Here is a 23,534-nt window from a genome sequence, read left to right as displayed (position 1 = left end):
TGAGTTGCAGGTAAAAAGAAAAGGATTTCTATTCCTGTGTCAAAAGTTTGCATAAATAGACAAAAAAATGAAGGCAATAGAATAATACCAAATTTATGATATTTGACATGACAGGAATAAGTGACTTAAATAATCTTTTATTTCATTTTGGCATTTTGGTAAAATATGTTGTTGTACTAATTTTCCAATTACAAAACAAATTTTTGTACTTGAACCGATTTTGATGAAATAAAGTTTGTATTATATACAATATACAGAATCAATATTTTCATACATTTGCTAAAATATTTTTCTTGTCTATTTTTCTTTTTTCAATAATCAATACATGCTTATTAGAGTGCTAAAAGGGATGGAATTGTCTTCTTTTTCTTACCTTTCCTAACTCACACAGTAAGAAATGAAAGAAAATAAAATTAAATAAAAAAAAGAACCTGTTAATAGAAATTTACAACAAAGTATTATATTATTATTAGATTAGTATGACCAAAAATTTTTTTTTTTCCTTCAAAATGATTATATTTTGATTCCATTTCTAATTAAATAAATAAATGTCAAAATATTGTACACAAAAATTGCATTACACCAACTATCAATGATCACAACAAATCTAGATTTGTATCCCAAACAATTATCAATGTTCGGTCATCCTAAATGACCACTGGTCATCACAGTGGTCAGTTTAAAAAAACAACAACAATTATTTACTGCCCATCAAATCCTTTATCACAGTCGTCAAAATAATGTTCCATTTTCAAGCTTTCCTTAGTTTCCAAATCCTGCACATTTGTTTTATTTAAACCCAACTTTTTACAAGTACCAATAACATGTAAAAAAAACATTTCACATGTGTAACACATTTACGTTGGTTTCATTTTACATATACCAATTACACACCATATATGTGTAAAAACCAATAAATATATCACTGAAGCACATGTCTATCCTGTTGCTCCACTCAATGATGTTTCAGTTAAATTTTCTTCTTTTTGCTATGCAGTTTTAAAAATTATATTGCTGCATCACACATTTATACATCTGTGTTAACACAATGCATACAGACTTCAGCAACATAAGTTAGCACTGAATTTACATATTGCATAAAGACTCGCTGCTCTGGCCAAATTGCAAGTCATCAAACCAGTTGATTAGCAGTTAAACTAACCAAAGCCTAAAAATATATCATTTCATAGGCTTCCAGATGTATGATTAAATTTCATACAAAAAATCTCAAGCCAAGTACTTATGCTTAAGTTACACTGCGAAATATGTAACACATAACATAAATTCACAGACATATTGGACTTTCCCTCCTAACTTATCATAAGTTTCATAATGTACTCTCATCTACTGGTGCATCAGAATCTACCAGCAGTAGCTCGTCTGATGTTGGTGTTTTTATACGAGGACTCTTTTTCCGTTCCCCACTTCGACTCCGCCTTCCTTCTCTTGAACTACTCTTTTTCTCCTTTTTGTGTTTCTTACTTTTATGATGTTTATGAGAAGGGGAACCGGACTCACTTTTGCTAGGTGATGTTTCCCGGCTTCCTTCTATAATTTCATCCACCCACTGTTCATACATATCCTTAGAATTGGCACTTTCGGCTCTATTTGCCTCATCATTAGTCTTAGCATCAGTTGCAGGTGCAACCTGAGATATATTTGTAACATATTTGTCGTCTGCTTTCACAACAAAATGATCCAAATCAAACTGTATACTACTAACTGTTCTTTTAGTATCTAAACTAACTGGTCTTTTACCACTACTTGCTTTCGACTCAGTTCGACTTGTATTTTCACTATCGAGACCGTCCAAACCAAGATCATCACTGTTGTTTAAGTCTAACGGTAAGGGTGTTATCCGATTCATAGAAAACTGCTTCTGAAATTTAGGACTAGTTTTTGGGGTGCCGTTAGGCTTTTTAACAAATTTCTTAATAGTTCTGGCAGAATTTACATGCCCATTTGCCATATGATTTCCAGCCTGTTCTTCAGTCTGTCCAGTTTTCTTATCGGATTTTTTATCAGGAGAAATGTGTCCGCCTATATTATTCGCTAGACCTCCTGGTTTAACATGTTCTGTGCTCTCTATAGCAGACGGATTTTTTGTAAATGCCTGACCTTTAGTCAGGTCAATATCTCTTTCCCATGCTAGCTGCGCAGTAATATTTGTGAACTTTTTGTCGTCATCAGAATCAGAATCAGCTGTGCTCTTTCTAGGTTTCCTTGCTGTTCTTTGTAACTTAAGTGGCCCTGTTTTGCCTTTCTTTTTCTGATCTTTCAGTTGTAATATAATCTCATGACCAAGTTTCTGAAAATGAAATACAAAAATAAAATGCAAATTTTGAAACTATTTGTGAATAAATGGACTTTACTTTTGAATATTTGGTTATCTTAGTTTGATACAATAAAATAGCTGTTGTCATTTCATAATAAATGATTGCAAATTAGTTTTGAGCATATAAATACAATATTTAAATCAATTTTTCAAAGTTGTCCAAATAATCTTATTAAATCCAGATACTGAATTTGTGAAAGTCATAAAAAGTTTGATTTTCACTAAAGATAGGAGAAAATATTGCACACATATCAACACTTCATCTAAACATATTAACTTACATCGATACAAGATAATTACTTACCATTCATTTAATAAATAACTTACCATTCATTAAATAAAATCAATTATAAACAATTGAGTGATGAGTGCTCAACAAACACCCCTTCCACAAAGAATAAAACATTGCCTAACAATTCTATGAAGAGAAAATCATCCTTAAAATTGACCTTAATCCCATCAACTTCTATGCAAAATAACTTCTTATGTAATATCTAGGAAATCACTCGTTATTTAATGACTATAAGAAGAAATGTGAAAAAAAATCTATTTTCATTCTTAGCAGCACTGACTTTGACTCCTGTCATATACAAACAAAAACATAAGTCGGCAAAGTATCAATAAGACAAGAGCTCCGTTTGAGCTGGGTGATGCTCCCCGAATAGGTTTTGGACACAGGAAAGTACACCTCTTGTAGTTTTAGAGTTATGTCCCTGGAAAAAGTTCAAAATGCAATAATTCCAAAATTAGGCAAGGCAGAGTAACTGTTCTTTCCACTGCACTTCTAATCAACGAAGTTTCTTGTTGATACCTCTTATGGTTTCCGAGTTATGTCCCTGACAAAGTTCAAAATTTAAAAAATGAACAAAGGGCAATAACTACAAAATTTGGAAAGGCGGAGTTCATGTTTTTGTGCACTACACATCTACCCATTGATATCTTTCTACCTACAAAGTATCATGTTGATATCTCTTGTTGTTTTAGAGTTATTTCCCAAACAAGATTTTTTTAAAAGGGGAGATAATTCACAAATTGGGCAAAACAGAGTTATGTTTTTTTGTTTTTTTTGTACTGCACTTTTACTCAATGAGTTCTATCTACCAACAAAGTTTTATGTGGATATCTCTTATAATTTTGGCGTAATGTCCCAGACAAAGTTCAAAAAGTAAAAATAAACAAAGGGCAATAACTCCAAAATTAGGCAAGGCAGAGTTATGATTCTTGTGCACTGCACATCTACCCATTGAGATATATCTACCTACAAAGTTTCATGTTGATATCTCTTATAGTTTTACAGCTATGTCCTGGACAAGGTTTTTCTAAAAAGGGAGATAATTCAAAAATGAGGTTTAACAGTTATGGTTCTTTTGCACTGCACTTCTACTCAATGAGATCTATCTACCGACAATGTTTCATCTTGATATCTCTTAAGTTTTAGAGTGATGTTCCAGACAAAGTGTTAAAATTAACAAAGGGCAATAACTCCAAAATTAGGCAAAAAGAGTTATGGTTCTTGTGCACTGCACAACTACCCAATGAGATCTATTTACCTACAAAGTTTCATGTTGATATCTCTTATAGTTTTAGAGTTATGTCCCAGACTAGATTTTTCTAAAAGGGGAGATAATTCAAAAACCAGGCAAAATAGAGTTATGGTTTTTTTGATACTGCATTCCCCTTAAATGCCCTCTACCACTGTATGAAGTTTAAACAAATTATCTCCAAGGGTTTTCAAGTTATGCTCCAGACAAGACAACGGACGGACAGACTGACAAGGTGGCAACTATATGGTCTCCCTTCCGGGAGCATAAAAATGTTGACTTATAAGAGATCCTATAACTTGTTTGTTTTGTTTGCTTTTAAGGAAGACCAACACAATTTAGGTCATATGGTGCCAAAAATAAGATCCTATGAGATGTAATAGAAAGACAAAAAGCAGGCTCCATTATGGCCTCTGCAATTTCTTCTTGCAAAATAGAAAACCATCTTTCCTATTATTTCAAAATTACCTTCCAATTTCCTACAGCTATCTTTCTCTGACGTGCTTTTGTTTTAGGAGACGTTTTGATGACAACAAGGGCACGTAACTCTTCCTTCATCTTCCCATTCTCCATTGACGGCTCGCCAAGTTTGATTGAGTATTCCCTATGGTGGTGCTGTAGCTGCTTTTTTGTAAAGCCTCGTTCTAGTACGACCACAATCTTTGCCCACTGAAGATAACAAATCAAATATACAATCTCTCTTGAAAAAATTAAATAATGAACTCTAACCATTTTCATGTTGATAGATAAGGACATTTTTTTTCCATTATTTAGCAAGTAGTAATATAATATTGATATTAAAGTCATCATTTCAATTTTTTATATTCAGGATAATTGAAACACTACTGTTGTCTTTTAAGTGCACACTGGCTTTAATAAACCATAAACACAAACTTTGATAACTGCAGCATTGGTGTTATTAGCTTAATTGCAGACAGCTTTAGATCTCCTTAACCCATTACTTCATGAGCATTTTGTGAAAAATGGCTGTTTTCATTGAAAAGTCTCCCGTTACAAGTTCAAATTGCTAGAAAAAAATAAAAACTGCTTCAATACTAATCAAACTTGGCACAAATGTTGACTGGACCATTGCCTTTGCAACCACATGCTCAGGCTTAAATTATCTGTTACCATGGCAAGGAGGGGACATCTCAAAATTGCCAAAAAATTACTATTTTGCGTTGATTTTTTCCATCAAAATTGACTTCAAAGTGCTGCAACTTCTCAATGGATTGAGATAGAGTCAAATGCTTTTCAGCATTGGTTACACGTTACCTTATGATCAATCTGGGGTCATTTTTAGCCTCACACAAGTCCAAAATTTTCTTGGCGATGAGGGGGACTCCGCCCCCCTTCAAACCCCCCAAACAGAGGGGGGCACATCCCACTTCTGGCAACCCCCTGATGTATCTTTTGGTTGGGGGGCCTTGCCGAAAAAGTGGTCACTATTTTAAACAACATTTCTCAAACAAAAACAAGTGTTGGGGGCCTAAATAATGTCCGCAAGAAAACTACATATATGTACGCTATTATCTACGTTACGTCTTACCGTGCTATTTGACGTCAACGTCACTTCTGACGTATGTTGTTATTGTTGATATGTTACTGTTGAGATTTTGTACACATTGAATCGAGAGTCAATACAGATCGAACCTACACAACGCCACATTGGTGCCGTTTGTATAGCTATTGACTAATCATGAATCTACAGAAGCTTATTTCAACAAGAGAAGGTCATCGCAGAATTGTGCAGAGAAAATTAGCCGCAATTGATCAAAATGAGGAAATATTGTCTCTAGAATTTTCATCACTCATAGATTATCTGACAGAAAAAGCTACAATAATTAAAGGACTGACTGAAAAGATCATTAATCAGTGTGACGATATTGAAACAGAAATCGTGGAAAGTGAAGAATATTCATACGATTTGGATCTGAGGATTCAGAAGTTAAGCGAGTTTTACCGGAAACAGACCCAAGATTTTACAAACAATAGTTCCGTTGATCAAGAAGATAACCCTATGGTACCTAGACATACGAGTTCGAGTACATTTGCGCAACATAAACTCCCAAAACTTACCATACCTAATTTTGACGGAGATCTCACCAACTGGCAGACTTTTTGGGACTCTTATGAGTCATCTATTCATCTGAATTCTACGTTATCGGACGTTCAGAAGTTCAACTACTTGCAATCTCTGGTTCAAGGTATAGCAGCACGGTGTATAGACGGGTTTCCTTTGACGAATGCGAACTATTCAAAGGCAGTGAGTCTACTAAGGGAGCGCTTCGGACAACAACAGAAGATAATTCATAGATACATGCAGTCCTTGCTTGAACTTCCAAGACCTAGCAACAATGTAGTAAGTTTACAATGTTTTTATGATAAAAAATGGAAACTTTTATCAGAGGTTTAGAATCACTTGGGCAGTCACAGGAATCTTACGGTAGCTTATTAATACCAATAATTTTAGAGAAGTTACCAGGCATAAATGAAGCAAAATATGGCACGTGAACATCGCAGTGTAAACTGGGAATTACAAGAGTTAAGGTCAGCTATCTGTAAAGAAATTTCTTTCATGGAAGCAGGTATTTCTACTACTGATATTAAAACCGTGAACCTGATGTTCATATTCCCACAGCGTCATTCTTTACTGGAACCAGACAAAGTACAAATGAACGTAAAAATGAACGTAAGAAAGAACGTCAATTTCCGGAAAAACTTTCAAAGAAAGTTTGTCCTTTTTGTAATGATGACATTCCCCAAACGAGTGCAGAAAGGTTACATCATATGAATCGCGTATAGACATTGTAAAAAGAGAACATTTGTGTTTTAACTGTTTACGGAAACATCAAGTATCGGCATGTCGTTCCACAAACAGATGTCGTCACTGTCAGCGCAAACATCATTCGAGTATCTGTGACAAATCTGCTAAGCAATCAAACTCAAAGCTGAATCCCAATGCCGCAAGTTTCACCATACCAGCTACTTCCGGTGTTTCAAATCAACCCAAGGCTGCAATTCTACACTCTATCACTCAGCTTAGACATGACGTTCTTCTGAAGACAGCAGTTGCACAGATATGTTATAACAGCGTTTCACTGGAAACAAATATTCTTTTTGATGAGGGAGCTCAGCGTTCTTTTATCACTGAAGAATTAGCGGAGAATCTACAAATTGAGCAGACCGAAGTGAAGTCGTTCATTTAGCATCATTTGGTGATACTAGCCAAAGAGTACGACACATGAGAAAATGTTATATATATATCTTATTACAGACGACAATGAGAAAATATGCATTGATGTTTTGATTGTTCCAAAGATAGCCGTACCGCTGCGAAATTTTAATCAGAATATATCAGCCCTTCCATACTTGCATGGTTTAAAGCTAGCTCATCCAGTTACAAATGACAGAGATTTTGAGATATCGTTACTGATTGGAGCAGATTCATATTGGAAAATTGTTCAAGATAAGGAAGTCCGAGGGAATGGTCCAACAGCGGTGCAGTCGAGACTTGGATATCTTTTATCCGGTCCACTTCCGGTTTCCAACTTTCCAGCGTCAAGGCAACACCAACTTCCGGTTTCTACACTTACAGCGTCCACATCCCAACAGCCTCCAGTTCCCACACAAGAAACGTCCACCCATTTATTGAACATTTTAACGGCCTCCCCAGACTCCTTTGATATTGAGAGATTTTGGAAGCTCGAGTCCCTGGGTATATCTCAAGAAGAAGAGAACCGTGAATCTACATACCTAGAAAACTACCAGCATGATTCAATCACCTACAATAACGGACGTTACACAGCCAAACTGCCTTGGAAAGAAGATCACGCTATATTACCAACGAATTATGACATCACCAAGAAACGCACTGAAAACGTAATCAGACGTTTACGTCAAGACCCTAGTATTCTACAAACGTATGGAGAAATAATCAATGATCAAGAAAAGAGAGGTTTTATTGAGAAGGTAGACGAATGTATCACACCACAACACAAGATACATTACATTCCCCACCACGGCGTCAAGAAAGACTCAGTTCACAAACACCGATACGCATCGTATATGACTGTAGTTGTCATCAGTCACGTGACCAACCAAGCTTAAATGACTGTTTGAAGTCTACGCCACCAGAGCTTAACGATCTTACTCAAATTCTTATCCGTTTTCGGTTACACAGATATGCTGTTACTACCAACATAGAGAAGGCTTTTCTACAAATACAGCTTGCAGAAGAAGACAAAGATGTAACAAGATTTCTTTGGTTAAGTGACCCCAAAAATCCCGACAGTACTTTGATCACCTACAGGTTTAAAGCAGTTCTGTTTGGTGCAACATGTTCCCCATTCATTCTTAATGCAACGATTTTAAAACATCTAGCAAGTAACAGTGATGTATGGATCAGTAGTATTTTAAGAAGAGATTTGTACGTAGACAACGTTTTGTCAAGCTTTGAAGATGAAAACCAGGCACTTGCTTACTTCCATGATTCCCGAAAGCTTATGTCGTCTGCAAACTTTAACTTACGCTCTTGGAATTCAAATAGCCAGAAACTACGAAATTTAGCCTTAAACTACGACGTACAAGATACAGATAAAATCACAAAGATACTTGGAATGCGATGGAATACAGAGACAGATATGTTGACTTTCCAACAAACCTATATACCAGTCACAGATACTACAACGAAAAGAGAAATCTTGCGACAGACGTCAAAAATGTTCGATCCTCTTGGTCTACTTAGTCCGGTTACGGTACGTGCTAAGATTATATTGCAACAAATTTGGGAAGAAAAGTTTGATTGGGATACTCCACTTCCAGCAAATATACAAAAGAGGTGGAAAAATCTTGCTGCAGATTTGACTACACTATCCACCACTCAATACAGACGTTGCTATTTTCCCGGAGCAGACGAGAAAATTAGACAAGCAGACGACCATTCACATACTACCTTACACGTGTTTGTAGATGCTAGCCAGTCATCATATGGAGCTGCAGCGTACCTTTCCAATGGTCAAAATTCATCACTTATTATGGCAAAGAATCGTGTGGCACCTCTTAAAAAACTTACGTTACCTCGACTAGAATTAATGGCAGCTGTAATAGGTGCTCGACTTTTAAGCCACATAAAGAAGACATTAAAACACACAAATTTCTATCTTTGGTCAGACAGTCAGATTGTTTTACATTGGTTAGAAACAGTTAAAACTTTACCCCGCTTCGTGAGAAACAGAGTCGAAGAAATACAAAAACTGACCGGGAACCGGAAATGGAAATACTGTCCAACCAACTTTAACCCAGCAGATTTACTTACCCGTGGTATAACAGCGACCCAGTTTGTCAATAACAGCCTTTGGCAATATGGACCATCATGGATAAACAATCAATCAAAATGGCCTACATGGAATCCAAAAGATGCAACAGTGCTTACAGCTTCCTTATATGACACTTCTGGTCATGAAACCAACACTTCCGGTTCAGATCCTAGCACTACCAGTAATGTTACCACAACTAGCGAGCAAGGCATTCATAGAGTTATTGATATTGACAGATGCGGTTCATACCAGAAACTATTACGTATTACTGCATATGTGATGAGATTCATACAAAACAGCAGAAGTTCTAAAAAGAGACTCGAACCCCTGTCCCCCAATGAATTACTTCAAGCTGAGAAAACATGGCTAATAGACTGTCAGTCCAGTACTTATCAAGGAGAGATCAGCAACATGAGATCAAGTAAATCCCGCTCACAGCTTGTCAAACAACTTCGACTATTTTAAGATAACGATGGCGGAATCCGTTGCGGAGGTCGAATTCACAATGCCCCACTGGTCGAGAGTTCGAAATTCCCTTACCTGTTACCATCAAAACATAAATTGACCCGTTTGATTGTACTTCACTACCATCAAAAAATACTACATGCTGGAGTAAATTCTACAATTACTTACATACGACAGAAGTATTGGATACCAGCTATTCGTCAATGTGTAAAGACAATTCTTCGGAATTGTGTCACTTGCCGGAAGGTAGTTGGCCAAGCATACTCACCCCCAGATCCTCCTCCGTTACCCAGATATCGAGTAGAAGATACAGTGCCATTTACAGTGACAGGTGTAGACTTTACAGGCGCACTTTATGTCAGAACTAAAGATGGAATGGAATCAAAAGCATATATTTGTTTATTTACGTGTGCTTCCACACGAGCGGTGCACTTAGAACTCGTGCCAGATTTGACAGAAGACTCCTTTCTACAAGCATTTAGAAGATTCAGCAGCGGAAAATCTTTACCACATGTCATGATCTCTGCTTCAACATTTATGGCTGCCTCCAACCATATAACACGTTTGTTCGAGTCCCGACATGTACATGACACACTTACCAGTCATGGTACCACATGGAAATTCATTCCTAAGCGTGCACCTTGGTATGGAGGATGGTGGGAAAGGTTGATTGGTCTCACAAAGACAGCACTCAAGAAAACCCTAGGCCGTACCTACGTTACATACGACTCTTGCAGACTGTCATAACCGAGATAGAAGCCGTTATGAATGACCGTCCGTTAACATATGTCTCATCCGGCAATCGCCCAGAACCAGAACCATTAACACCAGCCCATCTTTTATATGGTAGACGCATTACCACATTACCGTATCATGACACTGTTGATGAAACGGACCTAAGTTTGAACCTTGGGAAACAACAGAACATTACACTACGTGCCAGAGTTCAGATTAAAATCATAGAAGACTTCCGTAAGAGATGGAGACATGATTACCTAACTGCTCTTCGTGAACAACATCGTACTTCCGGGAAAAATAAACAATCCATATCAGTTGGTGACATAGTACAAGTTCACGATGACGTACCACGTGCACAATGGAAATTGGCGGTCGTTGAACAACTCGTGCTCGGGAGAGATGGACATGTTCGTTCGGCGAAAATTAGAACAGACAGTGGTGTTACCAATAGACCGATAGTGAAACTTTTTCCTTTGGAAGTTACAGAACTTTAACTATGAAATAATATTCATACAAAGTGACACTTCAAAAGACTGTATTTTAAAGCTTAATAACGAAAGTAACCATAATAGTTTTGCCAAATGAACTGCTTAGAGACTATACGCTTATATATAAATTACGCTTTGATATTGTATGCTGATAAGTTACTTCTGAACATACTGCTTAAATATTCTTTATCTTTGTGTAATAAGTGTTAAACATTTCGCGGCCCCCAGTATGTCCGCAAGAAAACTACATATATGTACGCTATTATCTATGTTACGTCTTACCGCGCTATTTGACGTCAACGTCACTTCTGACGTATGTTGTTATTGTTGATATGTTACTGTTGAGATTTTGTACACATTGAATCGAGAGTCAATACAGATCGAACTTACACAACGCCTTTGTATTATTACTTCAAATATACGAAACTACTTCCACAAATAAGGCATTTTTTCACCATTTGAGAAACCAAAAGGGGGGGGGGGGGTGAAAAAGGCGTTAAAAGGCGTATATATTGCGTAATGGGTTAAGGTAGCAATCACTGTATCATTTATTTCAAGTCTATCTCATTAAATGTGAACAGTTTATTGTGAGCATTCCAAATTCCATCCACTGTATGATTTATTGCAAGCTTATCTTATTCATTGTTTATCGTTTCATGTATTCAAAGGAAGAGGACATATTTATGTACTGAAACTATCCCCATCAAACAATTCTACTAAACATAGCTTGCCTGTTTTCTCCATTCTTTTTCAGACTTTGATATAACACACTGGTATGTATTACCCATCATGGCTATCAACATGTTGAGTAACAAGATGGGTACTAGGATCATAAACACGGCAAACACGAGTTTGGTGAGAAGGGCGTAACGTGTCAGGTCAAAATCGTGGTACTGAAAACAGTAAAGTAAACATTTTTGCATTCATATATAATAACATGGTGTAAATGAAATAACACAGCTTATAATGATGCGGAAATATCTAGGTTATTAGTTTTAATGAACACTATAGTCAGTATTTCAACAATGTCCATACATGCAGACAATTCTTTAACATAAAATAGTCAATCCATTAATGAGACATACAATAAAATGCTCAAAATGAATAAAAAAATACTAATTGTTGGCAAATTTAAAAGAATTTCATCATAAAGGATATTTGTCATACATTAGGACTACTTTAAATTTTCAACTCAGTTTTTCAATATTAAATTCCAAAGCAATCATATCTGACATTACCACATTACTATATGAAAATATTTAATAGTAATTTTTGAAAAGAAATTTGTTTTTAATTTCAAGGTATATAAATCTTCTTATGATAAACAGTAACAGGCTATAAGTAGAAAAGAAATTGTAGCCTAGAAAAGTTTCCTTTTCCAAACAATAAAAGCTTATCATTTCTTGGTACAAATACATTTCTGAAAAAAATAAATTGTATCAATAATGGACCTGTATATGAAAAAGATTAAAGCGATCATACTGATTTGAATCAATAAGTTAATAGTAAAAACGAACAACACTCTAAAGTATAAAATGCACTCTTTGAGAAAGTTATCTTAATGTAAAATAAACATAAAAATAAAATGCACTCAAGAGCAACAAAATGTAACGAGGACAAACTGCAATAAACCTGCTACATATCCATGTACGTTTTTAATTTGTTTTGTTAGAACTTAATTCAGACAATTTACTTGCGACAATTTAACCTTAACCTGCAGAATTCCTTTCACAGATTTGTCGAGCTTAATTTTTTTGGAACTATCCAATATCCAATATCAATTTTGAGGATAATTAAAAAGACGGAACTTTAAAGTTGGTCAGCCAATGTTATACGGCATGGTCAGACTGTACTGATGTGCAGGCTGGCCAGGAAATATCATGGTGGCAAAGTCTTATCACTTAACTATTCTATCAGGCTAAGGGTTAACAACTTCATTTGACCCAGTGGTTTTTCTCATTTGACCCAGTGGTTTTACTCATTCAATTTGGAAATGGCCTTAGCTTCTTGACTTTGGGAAGAATTATCGCTAAAATAGCAACATTAAGAAGTTAACAAGGTTGTGTAAGTTCAGACTTTTGGGAAAACTGCATGACTTCAAAGAAAATTTCCATTGTTAAGAGGCTTTTTATAGGCCACTGCTTGAATTTTATGGATCACAATTCAAGTATAAATCACATTTATTTTTTAAATAATGCAAAATAAACATAAGATATGGGAAAGTTTAAAACAAGTCCAAGTAAAACTGTGACACTTTAAAATTTATGACTGATGCTTAAAGTAAAGTATTTCTTGGTTATAACAGCACACTGCAAAAATATAGAATCTTGGTCAAAGCATATAATTATTTTTCTGTGCTGTAAAGACATGAATACCTATAAATGCATTATTCTGAATCTGTAAAAATAGGAAGTTTAACATAAACAAACCTAAAATAATCACAAACAAAAACAAAACAAACAGGTTCTCAGTACATCTAAACACATACAAACACATTATCTGTAGATAAAAGATGTGGGTGGAGAAATGTGTAAAGAAATTGCTGCTATAAATAGACAGCCAATGAAAAAAAAGAGAAAAGATCATATTATGACCAATACCTTGCTGCTACCTCCACGTGTAAGCTATGAGCATATGACAAACAAGACATATAACATATAATGAAACACAAATAATGCTAAATGAAAATATCCATTTTTACAAACAATTTTTATGTTTACACTAAACAAGCACTATACAAGCACAGAACAAAGGTGGTTCCCCTATACATTGTACATATCCTTAATTTCACAAAAATTATGCTTAACACTATGACTGTGGTAACTTATCATACAAAATTATTCCTTATATTCAGGAAATACTTTCTGCATTTTTGTATAACATTGCAAGGTTCCAGTATAGATGTGCAGTGATACAATCACAAAGGGTCATCATTCTTAAAACCAGAATGATTTATTATAGAACATCTGGTCTAGAACTGTGCAATGTTATCAAATAATGCAAGAAAAGTTAAAAGTATGTTACCATTCTTATCATGCAAGTAAAATAGAGAATATGGAAAGTCGATTTAACCATATTTAGTGGGGCAAAAGTAATTTTCTTAACATCATTAGGTTTGTCAACTTCATAGGTGACATTAAACAAAGTGTCAATGTTTCTTTCCTTGAATTCCCTGTATAATGCATTCACAAGGTTCATCTTTTTTTAATTAGGAAAATCTGCTTATTTTTACACTTCAGCAATCTTCTGGCATGATAAAGAATGTCAATTTAACAGAGAAAAACAAAACCTTGTCACGCAACCAACCTCTTCCACATGGCAACTTTGAAAGAAAACCACAAGCCCTCTGTTTCATACATACTTTATTTCAGGCAAAAATGAGATCAAAGTAGAATCACTGACCATCCATCACCTAAAAGGATAGCTTCCTCACATGTCACAAGCTAGGAAAGGTCTGGCCACTAAATAAAATTGAATAGTAATGGCCACTTCCAGGAGTTTTTTTTTTCATTTTTGCCAAAGATGTAGGTTAAAACACACTGCTTATAGTCGGCTAAATACCCTACACATGTAGTTTATTGTAATCATGATTCAAGAATCTATAACTGTTCCAGTACTGCATGTAAATGCCTTTTTCCCCACTAAATTATCATACTGGGAAAATGTCTATAATAATGTGTCAAATGGTTTAATGTGTACCTTACTGACAACCAAAGCTCTTTTAATGTAATTATTATCTGCAACCAAAACTCTTTTAATGTAATTATTATCTGCACAATCTAAAATACTTGTGACCTTTAACCAATTTACACTGATCTTTTCTGTCAAAACCTCATCTCACCTTACATACATTAGGTCAAAAAACTCTTATCTTCTTAGTATAAGTGTGGGTAAAAATCCAGTCTTTTTATACAAATTTGGAGAAAAAAATCCTTTCCTTTCTTATACAAATGTGGTAATATCCAAATCCTTCTTACACAAATGTGGTAAAAACTGAATTGGATTGCCTTCTTAATATAATACAAATGTGGTAAAACCCCAATGCCATCTTACATAAATGTTGTAAAACTCAATCCCAACTTATACAAATATGGTAAAAACACAATGTATATTACAGGGCTCAAGCTAGGTTCAAAATTTAGGGAGAAGTCACTTCTCCCTCCAGCTGCTTTAGGGAGAATTGGGGAGACTTTAGGGAGAAGTGAGGAGATTCATTTATCGATGTTTGTTGTATGTTATCGCAATTATGTTGACTCACTGTACATATCTTATTAAATGAATTGGATTTGTGTTACAACAGAATATTCAATTTTAATTTAAAAGTAGTTTGAAACAAGTAATAAGAATGAGTATCATGTAATGCAACCATTGCATTAAATGAAGATAAAAAAGCCATAGTTGATTCCTATCATGGATCATATCATGGGTGGATTAACAGTTATTCCCTTCTGATTTACTATTAAAAAGCTTGCGCCGGACATTATATTCATATTCACTTATGTTGTAAAGAAAATGAAAGTAGATAACGAAAGAAACGATCTTTAATTTAACTTCATTTGTAATAAATACAGTGTAATACGCCGTCAATTTTATCAAATTTAACTCGTCGACAAAAAAGGTTATCATAACTTTCATTTAAAATTACCGTTACAGTTATATGTCGAGCGGTCCTCTTAATTCTGACAATCATTCGATAGTGAAAATTTAATTGACGTTTGATCCGTCCATCATAAATAATTGTTACGGGTAGTTGTATGTTAGCGATTTAATGATTGGTTTAATAATGTCGCCTCGATTAAAACGTGAATTACGATTGGTTTCTCGCACGTATCGGTAATCTCGCCGTGGGCGGAGTCTAATTGTTCCTCGAGTGTCTGTTAATTAGACTTTTATGACATGTTGGTAAACAAACGGATTAATGACTTTTATGACATGTTGGTAAACAAACGGATTAATGACATTTCGCGTTGATTGAGATGCATGACAGTCCCTTTTCCCGGCGGCGAGGATAAACAAAGCAAACACACACAACATGTTATTCACAGTTATTGTTATTGTTGGTAATTTTCAATAATGGATCAATAAAATCGGGCGACTTCATCTTCGCTTTCATGTAGGATGTCGGCGAAGTCGGACGGAATTCGGTGACTATTTTGCCCGAATCGCCCACTAGCTCGAGCCCTGTATTATATAAATATTGTTAATATCCAATACCTTCTTATCTAAATGTGGTAAAAATCCAAATCCTTTCTTATACAAATGTGGTAAAAACCTAATCTCTTCTTATGAAAATGTTTTAAAAACCAATCCCCTCTTATTGAAATGAGGTAAAAACCAAATTCCTTCTTATCAAAATGTGGTAAAAACCTAATTCCTTATACAAATGTGGTAAAAACCAATTCCCTCTTATTAAAATGAGGTAAAAACAAAATCTCTTCTCATAGAATTGTAGTAAAACCCATCACATATGGTAAAGAAACCATCCTCTAACCAAATGTGGAAAAAAGTAATCCCCTATTATGTGTGGATAAAAAAATCCAAACTTTTTTTAAATACAATAATGATTAAATAAACACAATTTTATCATACCTTGAATTCACCAAGTGTCATCTGAAACAGAGTCATGATAGTTGATGGAAGTGTTTTGAAACTCTCTTGGTTGATGTCCCGAAACAGAAAATAAAAACCTGAAAATATAATCATCATTTTAAGGAAAAATATGTCTGTTATTACCCACAACCTGCCATAAAATAAAATTATGAGTAACAATGAAAATTCATGAATTTTGGAAATATGAGCTTAATTTTCAAGGTAATCTTAGTGGTTAAGGTCATGTTTTAATTTGATAAATGAAATACCGTATAAGTACTTATTTCTGCGGGCTTAATATTCTGCGATTTTTGTTAAAATAAGGGGTTTTAAATTTCTGCGTATCTTATTTCTGCGGTGTCATCATTCTCCCATTGATGTTTTTTTTTTCTGCATCTTAATTTAGATATTTTTACAAAATCAACCGATACAAACAGACAAAATTTCAAGATTTGTTGATGTAACATGTACATTACTCCCGGTAAACATGCAGACGACTTATAATGTGTTTCATCGTAATCATCATCTATTGGTATATAAACGTTAATAAAACAAGAGCCATGTCAACATGGCCATCCCCCGCCGAATGTGTTTGCTCATTGAAAGAATGTATATGTAGTAGAGCGGAATAATTACATTTTAAGAGGTCTTTTGGTAATGAAAACTGATGGCTATAGTGATTACAGATTTGAAACCTATGTGAATACTGATGGCTGAAAATAACAAAGGGCAATTACTGAAAAATAATGCAGGGTAGGTTATCATTCTTGTGTGCTGCATCCCTCCTCAGTAAAATCTATCCACCTATGAAGTTTCAAGTTGATACCTCAAATACTTTTTGAGAAAAAAATTGAATTGAAAAATTAAGTATGAAAAAGAACAAAGGGCAATAACTTAAAAATTATAAAAGGTAGAGTTATCATTCTTGTGCAGTGCACACCTCCTGAGTGAGATCTATGCACCTATGAAATTTCATTTTGATATCTCAAAGGCTTTTTGAGTTATGCTCTGGACAAAAATTAATTTTGAAAAATAACAAAGGGCAATAACTCAAAAATAATGCAGGGTAGAGTTATCATTCTTAAGCACTGCACTCCTCCTCAATGAGATCCATCCACCTTTGAAGTTTCAAGTTGATACCTCAAATACTTTTTGAGATAAGCTCTGGACAAAATAGCATGAAAAAAAACAAAGGGCAATAACTCAAAAATTTTATAGGGAAGAGTTATCATTCTTGCGCACAACATTCCTCCTCAATAAGATCTATCCACCTATGACATTTCATATTGATATCTCAAACACTTTTTGAGTTATGCTCCACTCAGGTGAAAAATTAGGTATGAAAAATAACAAAGGGCAATAACTCAAAAATTATGAAAGGTAGAGTTATCATTCTTGTGCACTGCACACCTCCTGAGTGAGATCTATGCACCTATGAAGTTTCATGTTAATATCTCATAGGCTTTTGGAGTTATGCTCTGGACAAAAATCAATCTTGAAAAATAACAAAGGGCAATAACTAAAAAATCATGCAAGGTAGAGTTATCATTTTTGTGCACTGCACTCCTCCTCAATGAGGTCTATCCACCTATGAAGTTTCAAGTTGATAACTCAAATACTTTTAGAGATATGCTCCGGACAAAAATGTCGGACGGAAGGACGGACGGACGGAAGGAAGGACGGACGGACGGAAGGACGGACGAACGGACGGAGACTATTTCTATATCCTCCGCCGAAAATTTTCGGTGGGGGATAAAAAATAACAACATGCAATGACAACAATTAATTGTAATACTGCATGTGTATAAATATGAAGTGTGAAAAATAAACAATGGTAAAATCGCACGTAGACACAAGATATTGTACAAATACAAAAGGGCATGTTTTTTGCACTCGTCAAACTATAATAGTCTTATTTTTTTTTTAAAGCAAGCTTAGGGTGAGCAAAAATCATACATACATGATATTTATTTAAACAAAAAGAACAAGTCAAGTAACTTTTTTTCTAACATTTTATTCATGACGGATACATAAAGAAAAATTCCCATCTACGGTACATGGTAATGTAATTATACAATACCGGTAGTTGACATATTTCGACATAGTCATAGGGAAAGGCTTAATTTTCTGCGGTTTTTAAATCTGCGGTGTCGTCATGAATCGCAGAAATAGCAGAAATAAAGTTCCCGCAGAAAAAAGTACTTATATGGTATTTTCATCCAAAATTATGTAAATTAGTTAAAAAAGCTCCAGTTGTTACAGCCATGGTTAGAGCTGACCTTAACCATAAACCTTCTGAATTTGTGTAATGGATTTGCCCTGCTTTGTATTTGGAGCAGTCCATTAATGTTTAAGGGATTTCATTATGACAAGAGCCATGTCAACATGGCCATCCCCCGCCGAATGGAAGAATGTATATGTAGTAGAGCACCTATGATATTTCATGTTGACATCTAAAACACTTTTGAGTTATGCTCCACTCGGGTGAAAAATTAGGTATGAAAAATAACAAAAGGCAATAACTCAAAAATTATAAAGGGTAGAGTTATCATTCTTGTGCACTGCACACCTCCTGAGTGAGATCTATGCACCTATGAAGTTTCATATTGATATCTCATAGGCTTTTTGAGTTATGCTCTGGACAAAAATTAATTTTGAAAAATAACAAAGGGCAATAACTAAAAAATTATGCAGGGTAGAGTTATCGTTTTTGTGCACTGCACTCCTCCTAAATGAGGTCTATCCACCTATGAAGTTTCAAGTTGATAACTCAAATACTTTTTGAGATATGCTCTGGACAAAAATGTCGGACGGAAGGACGGAAGTTCTCACAGGACAGTAATTATGTGGCTACTCTATTGTTCTCTCTATTGTTCTTTTTAGCCACACAAAAGAAAATAGCCACATAAAAGCATTACGGAATGAATGACATCAAAGAGAAAGAACAGTTACCTATTGTCCCTCTAGCCACATAATTACTCTCCTGTGAGTGCGGACGAACGAACTGATGGACGGACGGAGACTATTACTATATCTCCCGCGGCCTTTACAAAAATTGAGCTACCAACAGTATAGAGTCTGGTTTGAGACTGCACAGGCTAATCATTTTCATTTGGAGAAGGATAATGGTTTAAAAACAGACAGACAGATGTAATATGATTGTATGCCAACTGATTGGGCTCCTCCTATCTATCAATGCAAGTGCAATAAAATATGAATTCCAATAATTAAAGAATTCACCGACTTATGACTTATTTATGATTTATGGTTTTTAATAGTCAATAAGTCTAACATCACATTTGAGGTGAAATTGATCATATCTGTTACAACAAGTCTAAATAATAATAACTGAGATGCACTTATGAATATTAATCACTAATTTAAAAGCTATGGATGAGCACATCGATCTTGGTCTGCACCATTTGCAGATTGTCGTAGCCTCCATCAGTCTAGCGTTACCTACATATAAATTATTTTCTTACCTTGCGTAAAACCAATGAGGAAAATTACATAGATGATGCCGAACCTAAACAGGTCGCCCGTACACATTTTGTATATCAATGTAACAAATGGTCCGGTTAGTTTCACACTCCTGTTAGATAAAAAAAAATATACAAAAACCAGTTAGTGTTAGCATTAAAACAATTAAATCACGCTCAAAATCTGGTAGAAAAACATAATAAAAAAAACAAACACAAGGAATATTATATTAACAACCAAGTGATAGGATATTGTACAAAACCAGATTTTCTTGCTAATTTTATGTAAGATGTGAAAATATTATAAAAGGCCATAATTCCGCCAAAAAATGATCAAAATAATAAAACCCCAACAATATGAACCAAAGCACTTGGTGACAAAAGTTGGAAAAGTTTATTTCGAGTACCTTGACAGTCATTTAAGTATTCATTTGCCAGTCCATGGTCAAAGACAAAGCAAAGGTAATAACTACACTGGCACATCATTAAACTGTGTGCCTGTTATAACTCTAACCTCATTATAACACTCATGGGTATTAAATCTCCTCCAACAAAAAATTGGTTCCTACATTCCGCTGTTTTATCAGTCTACGGACAGTATGACAGCGCTCTTAGGTGGGGTCATAAAAAATCTCTTACTGTTTGGTGTCAAAACCATTTCTCAGACTGAGCCTGGTACCAAATGATACAGACACTCAATCTCAGAGTGAGCCTGGTACCAAATATACACCAACACAAGCTTCAGAGTGAGCCTGGTACCAAATATACACCCACACAAGCTTCAGAGTGAGCCTTGTACCAAATATACACCAACACAAGCTTCAGAGTGAGCCTGGTACCAAATATACACCAACACAAGCTTCAGAGTGAGCCTGGTACCAAATATACACCCACACAAGCTTCAGAGTGAGTCTGGTACCAAATATACAAAAACTCAATCTCAAAGTGAGCCTGGTACCAAATATAAACTGGTACCAAATATAAAGACAGTGAGTCTGGTACCAAAAAAGAACATAGAAAATATATGTCTGAACAAAATTCTTTAAATCATCAAAATTAAGTGTGACCATGTATTTACTCATGCTTGTGACTTTCTAACTTACATCTTTATAGAGAGTTAAAACATTGAAAAGCATTTTAATCATAGACAACTCTAGTAGTTTTAAAATCTGAAAATAACCATTTTCTCAAAACAAAAACAACTTGAATCTATGTTGAATATCATAACCATGTAAAAAATAGCTTTTTTTTTAAATACATGTATAAAGTTTTCAAATCATTTGCATTTCTATATATATATAACTATTTTACTGAACTAAAACAAAAATGCGGCAATCACTCCTTTTTTATCCGTATTCATTCATCCATATGAAGTTTTCTTCCCATTGGGCAATAAACCTGCATTTTTTTTTATATACTCCTTTCATTGATAAAAAATAAGAACATAAATAAAACTATTGCAATTTTTGTGGTTTAAGGTGTTTTTTTTTAATATACATCCTTGTCTAATAGTTTTGCTACATCATGTTCAGGATGTGATTGGATGAATACTGAATAAATGTAGAACAGAATGCTCAAATCCCATTGGTTGTTTAATTCTTTACAATTTTTTGATAAAATAAATCATTTTGATCATAAAGATATAAGTACATAATGTACATAAAACTCATTCATGCACATACTTATTATGTACTATGTCTGTAAACTGTGCCAAATCATATATATATACCAAATCATATAATATATATTTATCACCTTTTTATTATATTTAAAAGTCAATTACATAGACAGTATAGTTATGACAATGATGAAAGTTTATCTATAAATAACACATTAAACTTTTCAAGGCACATTATGCCTTAAAAAGCCATATCTTTTTTTATTTTTTGTTTAGAAACATCTAACATGTGTTTAATAATGTTTCCAAAATGAATTAAGAGCATATTATGAGATGATTTACAGCTGAAAAATGTATTGCTGAACATGCAGTTATGTGTTGAAAGGTAGTAAGATGTAAACAAAGCAGTATTTTGACTTCCAAACAAAATTAAATTGAGGCCAGCAGGCTAGGAAAGAAACTTTCATTAAATATTCACCTTCTTGGTAACTATCACATAAGTGTTTTATTTAAACTTTCGACTTATTTACATGTTTTTACTATTCTACACACGTTCTTCTTTCATATATTTAACAATTCTAAGCAGGCATTCCAAATTTCTGTGAAGAGTTATAGCATAAAAAAAACGAGAAAAACAATGAAATTCTAAGTGTTATGCATTATATATAATTTCTCAATAAATTCATTTTCAGCCATAATGGTGTTTTTTTTTAAAACAGCGTTTCTCTTTTTTTTTTCTGTATAGCTATGTCATTTTATGAAATCATTTTAAATTTTTACATTACAAATTCCTACCGCTACAATTTACTCGACACGACTAGATTAGCTGATAATAGGGAGGGGCTGTGTATTTAAGTAATTTCTATGCTGTAAATTAAGTAAGTGTGCCTCATCAAAGGAAAATATTTTTTCCTCATAGCTGAATCATTTTTAGTAAAATTCATTGATATATATAAGGTAAATAAAAAATCAAATTCCTTAAACATTATTTCACTTTGAAAAAAAATCATAATTCTGAAATGTTTTTATGCTTATCTGATTTTCTTATGTAAATTTTAGATATTTTGTTTCTATATAAAAATATTCTATACAATTTATCAAAAGATGCTCATAAAATTACTGCTGCAAGATAAATATCAAATACTGGTAATAAAAAAAAACGCCACAAAAGTTTAACTAGTACCAGTAGACATGTTATTTAGGCATGGAAGTGCACCTCAGTGTAGAACCATAACCTTTCTGCAAGTTCAAGTAAGTCCTCTCATAAAATGAATCATAATGGGATTTGAAACTAAAGCAGACTCTCTCAGATATAAATTATTTCAAGTAAAAATATCTTGATCATAGAGCAACAGAATTCTTAAAAGGACTCCACTGAGGTTTTTTGACATAACGGGACTAAAATATGACATGTCTGATAGGTTTACATGTCAAACAAGCAATCTAAGGATTCTTGTCATTTGGGTTAATACCCCACCAAGGGCAAGCCGTTGTTTCTATTAGCAAGAAACTTTACACCCAATGGTAAGTACTGGTTTGTTCCAAGATTGTTTCAATAAGCTTATAGCTTCCTACAAAATCATTCCTACAAAATCAAACTAAAATGTATTTGTATACACTAAATTTTTTATTTAATAAGTGTACCCATGACTTGTGTGCAACTTTCTGATCATGCATTCACTTTGTTTTCCCAGATCAACCATTCTAACTGTGCAAAATGACCCAAATATGTAGTGTTCAAAAGTTTTACCTCAAATCAGGCTAAAAATCACACAACAAACAATTTTCAATACAATTCTGAATATATTTCTATATTATCTTTTGCATATTTTTCCGTCTTTATGTTACCCAGTTGATCTATGTAAGAATTTCAAATTTTAAGACTTTAGGTGTTCCAACTCAGTCAAGCTCCTTTCATGAATATATAATGAGGGTTGACCGCAAAACTGTTGTAGGTTCTTCT

General features: G+C 34.3%; 1 protein-coding gene across 3 annotated transcripts in view; it reads right to left on the bottom strand.

The window, feature by feature from the left end:
- Positions 1–1,018: 1,018 nt before the first annotated feature.
- The window catches only part of LOC132739948 (transient receptor potential cation channel subfamily V member 6-like), an 86,569-nt gene continuing 64,053 nt past the window's right edge, over positions 1,019–23,534 (bottom strand). For 2 of the 3 annotated variants that reach the window (XM_060727793.1, XM_060727794.1), the window contains exons 12-17: positions 19,957–20,066; positions 16,475–16,572; positions 13,486–13,509; positions 11,617–11,778; positions 4,345–4,545; positions 1,019–2,308 (exon numbers count right to left, since the gene is read on the bottom strand). In XM_060727793.1, the coding sequence (XP_060583776.1) occupies positions 1,328–2,308; positions 4,345–4,545; positions 11,617–11,778; positions 13,486–13,509; positions 16,475–16,572; positions 19,957–20,066 (1,576 nt within the window). In that variant the 3' untranslated portion in view covers positions 1,019–1,327. The remainder of the gene's footprint in view (positions 2,309–4,344; positions 4,546–11,616; positions 11,779–13,485; positions 13,510–16,474; positions 16,573–19,956; positions 20,067–23,534) is intronic. The other variant, XM_060727795.1, reaches the window with a different exon arrangement.

The sequence above is a fragment of the Ruditapes philippinarum genome, unplaced genomic scaffold (assembly GCF_026571515.1).
Source record: "Ruditapes philippinarum isolate M1 unplaced genomic scaffold, ASM2657151v2 ctg5254_1_1_1_1, whole genome shotgun sequence".
In the NCBI taxonomy this organism is placed as follows: domain Eukaryota; kingdom Metazoa; phylum Mollusca; class Bivalvia; order Venerida; family Veneridae; genus Ruditapes; species Ruditapes philippinarum.
The sequence above is the reverse complement of the archived record's forward strand: the minus strand, read 5'-3'. Positions and strand labels throughout refer to the sequence as shown.